The 7832-nt window shown below is 40.9% G+C and overlaps 1 protein-coding gene across 1 annotated transcript; it reads left to right on the top strand.

Annotated features, from left to right (window-relative positions):
- The first annotated feature begins 3345 nt into the window (after positions 1-3345).
- Positions 3346-5799, top strand: socs4 (suppressor of cytokine signaling 4). Its single transcript, XM_035652148.1, has one exon. The coding sequence runs from the start codon at positions 3358-3360 to the stop codon at positions 4534-4536; it is 1179 nt and encodes a 392-aa protein (XP_035508041.1). The 5' UTR covers positions 3346-3357; the 3' UTR covers positions 4537-5799.
- Positions 5800-7832: the final 2033 nt, after the last annotated feature.

The raw sequence follows: 7832 nt of genomic DNA, 5'->3' as shown, positions 1-7832 counted from the left end.
GACTTTACAGTGACATAGGAGACAATCTTGTTCTTAGTAGTAAAACTTCTGAAATTAGCAATATTTGTATTGTCATATGTTCAGAGGGAGAGAGAGAGTCGATGAAATCTGAATAATTCTTAATCCAAATTTTGATCATATCAGACATCCTTTTTCCTTTTCCACAGTTAGAATATAAGAGTGTATACTTAATATAGAACCATCTTAATTCTGGGACAACTCAGTCTAACACAATACTGGGACTCTGAAAAGACTAAAAAATAACATATAAATTATATATATATATATATTTCTATCTATTGCACTTTTTTATTACAACTTCAGTGAGTAACTATTAGTGGTTTATTGTAGTTTTGCTTATTTGGATTGATGTAATTAATGTATCATATCGCATGAAATAAGACCAGAAAACAAGGCTGCAAAACGGAAGTTTTATGAAATAGATTTTTACGTCCTGTTTCATTTGGTAAATTATGTTTTTTCACTTCCAATCACATGTGTTTCTGTGTGTGTGTGTATGTGTGTTTTTCTCCAATCCATTATTCTACTAAATCAATTTGTGCTGTCGTTCAATGAAGACATTGAATGTTTCATGGAGAGTGCGGTAAACGGGGAGTTTCTGAGAATCTGTGAGTGGCATGGTGAAAGTGTTGTAGCAGTAGTCCTCTTTTGAAGTAATCAGATTACATAATAAATGCAGCTAATGATGCAGCAGATGGCTTTTGGAAGATCTGACATATAAATAAAAGAGTAACAAAAGTTTTTGGGAGTTTTGTTCACTCAATACTGTCGTTTTCTTCTTTTTATTGACCATGCTGGCTGTTCTTTATGTGACATTTTTAATCTGGCTTTAAATTGGGGGTAATCCAACTTTAATAATCTTCCATTATAAAATGATATCTGTTCAATTTATACCTACTTCCTGTTTTTAGTGGCATTGTTTTTGATGTTTTATCGTACATCGCTATTGTAAACATTTTTGGTTTTGGCCTGACAGTGTTTTTATTCCCATCTTTTGAAAGGCGCTGCGTAAAATAATCATTATTATCAGATCATAATAATGATGTAACATCAGTATGTTAGCACTGCTATTGTGAACATGATAGCAGTAGCAGGCAATAGCATTTAGCACCACATCCAAATTGATTATTATTCATATGAATTTTGAGACATTAACATGGCAGAAAGGGGTCACTTTTATAACTCAAATCACTTTTAGCTTGAGCTCTCTGATTTCCATTTTGACATCACTTTGAAGGAGCCAAAATGTTTTAATTTGCATTTGCAATTTGCATTAACTTATCTGGCCTAATTGTGTTTCTTCCTGGGGCTGTTGAATCTGTTCTTCATTCAGACAGCTTAGTTTCAGTTTCTTTACTACTTTTCTTTTTTTTTTGTTGGAGTTAGATAAATTGATCTGGTTGTTTGCCAGAACATGTGGCGTTATCGTCCTGCTGGGCTGTGTGATAATGTGAAGAGCATTAAATATTCAGTTAAGAGGAAGTTGAGTGTCACTACATTATCTGAGATGTCAGGCATTTATTGATGACTATCCTTTATCTGTTAGAGATGAAAGGACACACACACACACACACAATCACACACACATACTAAAACCACTGGGAGTAATATTATTTGTCTGATAGATGTAGTCTATTTGTTTCATGAATTATAGATCTTACAAAATGTCATCCAGAGCAAGATGCCTGCTCTGACTCGCTCGCTGTGTGCATGACATCACCTTGACAGATGAGCCCTTTCAGCAGCACTTGCTGGAAGTTTTAACTGGGAAACTCAAAGGGTGGCAATCAATAAGTGAAGCTTTTTAAAATGCTTGGTTGTTTCCTCTACTGGGCTGAATCTTTAATTAGACAGAGCCCCCCTTATGTCGAAGTGGGTGGTGTGTAAGTCCATACAGGCTGCTTGTAAACCTGAGCAATAATCTGTTTGTAGTTTGGCATCCTCCACAGACAGACTTAAACAGATTTAAAGCTCCCCATGAAGTGTGCTTTAATGCTTTAAGTTAAGCTATGGGCCTCTGATGAAATTAAAACAACTCAAATCAGCATGCAGAAATAGAATTACAAGCAGGAATAATTCACTTTGTGAATGAAAAAGCACTCTCCGGCTGCTCTGCTTATCTTCTATCTTTTCCTTTTTTCTTTTTTTTTGGGAGTTGGAATCTGTCAATGAATGTGTAAAGGAGATGTAAGAGGGAGAGGAGGAAGTCTCACTGCCATTAACCTGAGACCACCCTCTCCTTCCACCCCCCTCTCCCGGCTCGACCCTGCTCCACCTCCTCTCATTCATTCAGACCCGGCCCTGGCGGAGAGGAAACTGCTGCCCCCTCGGGGATTGGGCATCATAATTATATAGGAAGCGGAACAGTCTGCCTTCTGTTAGAGCCGGAGAGGCTGCCAGCTGGTCACACATGTCCGCTAATGTGCAGTGAGCAACTGGTCATAACATGGATGTGGAGCTGTCTTTCTGACACTATTTGGAAGGTAAGATAATCTCTTTCATTAATCTTCTAAGAGTTCAACAGAGAGTGATTACCATGCAGTGCTGTTAAACCTCCTGCTGCTCCCATTCTGTTCAGTTTGATTAGCTTGTTGTTAGTGATCATCTCTGCAAACTGCATTACAAATATTACTATAACAAACCATAACTGAGGTGTTTAAATAATAGCTTTTGAAGCAGTTTAACAAAACTTTCCTCTCTCTGAATGAAGCATGAAGAGCCTCTTGCCCGGGTTGATGTTAAACCAATTTACTGTGGTTTTACGGAAACTGATCCGTTTGCGTCTGCAGGCTGTTTCTGAACTCTGAAGGCTTAATTTGATTTATTGCCACTGGAGATGATCAGAAAAAAATCAGTAGGACACCACATCAGCCCTTTGGTCTTGTACCAAATGATCAGATAGCAGTATTTCACACACAGATTAGAGGAAGTTTTTTAGTCAGGGTATAATCAGTCAGATAAAGACATTTAAAAAGTAAACAATCAAAAAGATTTTTTCAATATCATTGATTTGAAGAGTTGGAGAAGTCGTAAAGGCTTGGCACCATTCATAAATGTATCTCTCTGCCACAAGAAAACTTTCCATTCCAGTCTTAAATGACATTTTCTGGTACAATGGAGCTATTTGTCCTTGTATCAATGGGGCTTTATTTGTTTCTCCTCCCTTTGCCTTGTGCACAACTCTATAAAAAGCAACGTTTTCATAACAGACTACATTTTGAATTTCTCGTTTTCATGTTGTTTCATAAATGTGTTAAAGATACAAGGCATGGTCCTGTAATCCTGTTATGACTCAGACGTTTTGAATGTGTCACAGAGTAAGAAGAGGAAGCAGCCATGTCAGAGAAGAAGCCACGAGGCTCAGACACACGTCCCAAATGTGGGCTCCGCAGTTGGAGTGCAGACAGTTATGTTTGGCGGGGGAAGAAACGCTCCCGGAGCTCTCGCAACGGGTCGAGTCCCGGAGGGCTGGAGACGGAGGGGACGGAGGAGCTGGGTGTGCGGTCAACATCCTGTCCAAGGCGGCGCAGAGAGAGAAAGTGTAGCTGCAGCACTCTCGGGGATGCACTGACCTCTGCGGACATTGATGTGGTGTGTCGAAAGGCCTTGTCCCGACGCTCTCTGCGGCAGAAGTTTCAGGATGCTGTGGGTCAGTGTTTTCCTCTGCGCTCTCACCACCATCATCATCATCACCATACATCGGGCTCCTCGCGACCCTTTTCGGTGCTCTTCTGGTCTAAACGCAAGATCCACGTCTCCGAGCTCATGCAAGACAAGTGTCCCTTCTCCCCCAAATCTGAACTGGCCCGATGTTGGCACCTTATAAAAAATAATGCCACCCACCAAAGTGCCCTCAAGGACATGGAGGCTCCCCTCAAACCAAATGTGTCTTGTTCCTCTACCTCCCCACCACAGACCCCCCTCTCCTGGGAGGACATCTGCTCTCCCGGGCCTGGAGGCACCAGTCTGGAGGACTGGGACCCTTCATGTCCTCACAGGGGAGCAGAGGGCATGTGTGGCCACACTGACTACATCCTGGTGCCAGATCTGCTCCAGATCAACAACAGCCCCTGTTACTGGGGTGTGTTGAACCGCTTTGAGGCGGAGGAGCTGCTGGAGGGCAAACCAGAGGGAACGTTTCTGCTCCGAGACTCAGCCCAGGATGAGTTCCTCTTCTCAGTGAGCTTTCGTCGCTACAGCCGCTCCCTGCACGCACGCATTGAGCAGAACGACAAGCGTTTCAGCTTTGATGTGCGTGACCCGTGCATGTACCGGGATCCCAGTGTGACAGGACTACTGAGACACTACAGTGACCCAGCCACCTGCCTCTTCTTTGAGCCCCTTCTTTCCCGGCCGCTATCGAGGACCTTCCCTTTCTCCCTCCAGCACTTGTGCAGGACTGTGATCTGTAGCTGCACCACGTACCAGGGCATAGACATCCTGCTGCTGCCACCTCAGCTAAGGGACTACCTCCGACAGTACCATATTAAGTGTGATGGGGCCTGCGCTGTGTGACAGTCAAAAGCAGGCCTCATACCATGGAAGGAAAATATAGGACAGCAAAAGCAGGTTCTCTTGGCAAAGAAGCAAGAATACTGCGTCGCTAAAACTGCAATACCTTCACTTTTGCAGATCTTTGAGGTCTGCAAGGTGCAGAACTGGAGAACTGGAGAACCATTAAACCTACGGAGGATCATCAGTCTTCTTTACAGGCCTGAATCTATATGTTGTAGGAACACATGGATGTAATGTCAGTTTGATTTAGGTTTTATGCTTCCAGTCATCTTGATAGCTACTGGAGCCAGGGTCAAGCTGAAAGAACAAGGCAGCAACCACAGCTGTGATACACTGAGACCTTAATTAAGCAAACAGGCCCCAAACATTTATCTTAATATCCTTAATGGAGTAAGGATTCTCAAAAATTACCAATACATTCACCCTCAGTTTTTATGGACTCCTGAAGCTGAAGCATTTTCCTCTTGACTTCAGTTCAATCAGAGTTGTCTTGTTTGGGCATCCAGTATCTCTCGTGGCCACTAGAGGAAGTGCACCTTTCATGGTTCCTGGCTGAGACCAAATCTTCTTTCATGTACCTTAATATCGTGAAAAAATGCAATGTTTTGCTGTGGACCTGCACACAACCAGTGCTGTCAAAGGTTAGAGGTATAGAGACTCCAACTGCATCTAGTAATATCCAGACATTATTCATTCTTCTTTAACTTTGCTATCGCGCTGAAAAACACTGCTGTGGTCAAACTAATCACACACTTCAAACCACATCTTACGCCAAAGACTCTGTGTAAAAATTGTGGTTTGTGAACTGCACCTGACTGATCACTCAATACATTTACCTCCTTGTGAGAAAGCTGAGGGCGAACTGAAGATCAGAGGACTGTTTTTCAGCTTGACTTTTCATCTGCTACCAAAAATGGATCCCATCAATTTTGGTGAGAGAACGACCGACACATAATGACAGAAAAAGAGACAAATAACTTGGTGCAAGTACTCTAAACGTCACAAACGTATGCCTCTGAACAGCTTCTTATGAAGAGGATTAATTCAATGGGACTGTATTCTTCTCTGCAGCCACAAGATGGCAGCACAGCTGCACTGTCTGTCTGTACACTACTGAGCTGCTTCTTTGCCATTGAATCTTAGCTGAAAGCTCCTTTGTAAACTGGTATTTTAACATCACATGTGCCTATGAAGCTTTCCCAAGTATTGTATTTGAAAGACTGCGGATATGATGGACTGGAATACAGTACACTAGTATAGTACCAAGCACTATTCTAAAAAGTATTTGAATAACCCTTGAGACATACATTGTATTCACCACGCTGATACACAAACCAATAAATGCCATTTACACTGCTTTTGTGGTATGACTAAGATTTTTTCTTTTTTTCATCTCTGCACCGATTTAATGGTGCAGCTTAAGTCACGCTTATCCACGCCTGCCTGTTCATGCTGCATGTCATAGTTAGACAAGCTAATGGTATGGAAAATTCTGCTTTTGAAGTAACCCTCTCAAAACAATTCATCCCGCTCTCTGCAAAGGACACCTCTAAATGCCAGCGCTTCAGCAGAGCAAAGGGAGAGATAAGGACATGAAAAAGACTGTTTCCCTCCCCTATAACACGGGTGGAATTCAGATTTTTCAGTTGTCTCATGTGTCATTCAGCTTCTCTCTCTCTCCAACTAGCAGTGTAAAATGGAGTGAGTTGTATGAATATAAAACAGGACATGAAATCATACGGCCATTAAGTTTTCAAGTAGGTTTTTTTCCCTCAGTACAACAGCATTTTACCTCCACATACCTTGTCCTTCTTTCCATTTTCATCAAAGTTCTTTATTACTTATTTAATTATTACTGTTTCACTTTAGATATAGGTAATTAGAGCTGGTTTGGCTCTTAGACTTTTGTAGTTGCACAAATGTGAGAATAATTTAAGCCTTAAATAGATTCATGTTAAACCTTAAAACTTTAGCAATCCCGCAGAGAAATAATCTGTAACATCTGCTGACAACTAAAAGAAGATGGAAGACATCTTAAAATGTCCCTAAAGGGCTCAATGAAGAAAAGCATCTGCACCCTCTAATCTCTTCTAATGTGTGCAAAGGTTTTATTTATTTTACACGTCAGAGACCTTCTTAGAGACAAAAATCAGTAAATAAAATAATATTTGAGTGTTTGGATGCTTTTCTTCATTGAGTTTGATAGTCTGTAGCTCCAGCGTCTCAGTTAAGTCTGATATCAGATGTGCTGTGTTTTTTTCCAGAACATGTCCCTACAGAAAAAAGCACATGTGAAAATAATGAAATTAATGATGGTTGAATTCCATTTAGCTGCTTCAGTTTCCGGGATGTGGTACTGCACAAGCTGACTCTCTCTGCTTACTTCTGCTCCTACCCTTTGTTAATGTTATTAGTGGTTCTTTTCCTATTATCCTTAATGTCTTGTTTCACTCATAACTCAGTCTTTCCCATCCTTGTAATTGTTAAATTCTTCCTTAATATAAAGGTTTTCTGTTGGAGAGGACAGAGGATATCAACGTCAAGCTGTAGCTCAGAATGCCATGTTTTACATTGTGAAAGGAGATTTAATTTAGCCTAAATACAGTAGATAAGGGTCTGTTGATTGTGGATTTGGAGAGTAGATGTTTATAACAGAAAACCTGGGATACAAACCAGAGGTGAGGAGTTTAAAAGTGATGCAGATTTAACAGGTAGAGGGCCTAGAGCTATTTTCCTCCAAGACTTTTCTTTTTTTTTGGATTTGGAAATCTATAGCTGCCCAGCTAAGGAGACTCAAGTCCTAAATATGTCATTAAATATAGAGGAAAAGGTGTTAAAAAACCTATACTAATACACCTAAAACTATATCAGGACATTTGAGTCTCTGTTGCGTCTATTGTAACTATTTGTGAAGAAAAACCAAGAACTAGACACCTTCAGGAAATGATGAACTGATGATGATCTCGCACCCATCAGCCGTAGACACAGTTTATCTCTTGTGTTTGATCCCTTTGACATACAGTCAGCGGACAGAGTCAGGAGCCACATCTATCGATTGTCCTGAACCACATACATGAAATATTAATGTTGTCTTGTATGATCCAGTTAGTGAGCATCATTTTTCAGCTGCTTGAAGCCAACATATAGAGTTACACTAGATTCATGATACATTTGATATCCAAATCTGAGTGAGGAAACATTGGTTTTAAGGTTTTTAGTTCATCCAGGACAGATCCATGTGCATCAGGGTCTGCTGTACGTGTTCACGCTTGGACTCTGACTGGTTTGTGAAAACT

This window comes from Morone saxatilis, unplaced genomic scaffold, assembly GCF_004916995.1.
Source record: "Morone saxatilis isolate NCDOM2014 unplaced genomic scaffold, NCSU_SB_2.0 Contig11, whole genome shotgun sequence".
In the NCBI taxonomy this organism is placed as follows: Eukaryota; Metazoa; Chordata; class Actinopteri; family Moronidae; genus Morone; species Morone saxatilis.
Note: the sequence above shows the minus strand (reverse complement) of the source record. Positions and strands in the feature narration are given on the sequence as shown.

Coding starts and splice junctions, on each gene's coding strand:
- socs4 (XM_035652148.1), top strand. CDS start 3,358: ATGTCAGAGAAGAAGCCACGAGGCTCAGACACACGTCCCAAATGTGGG.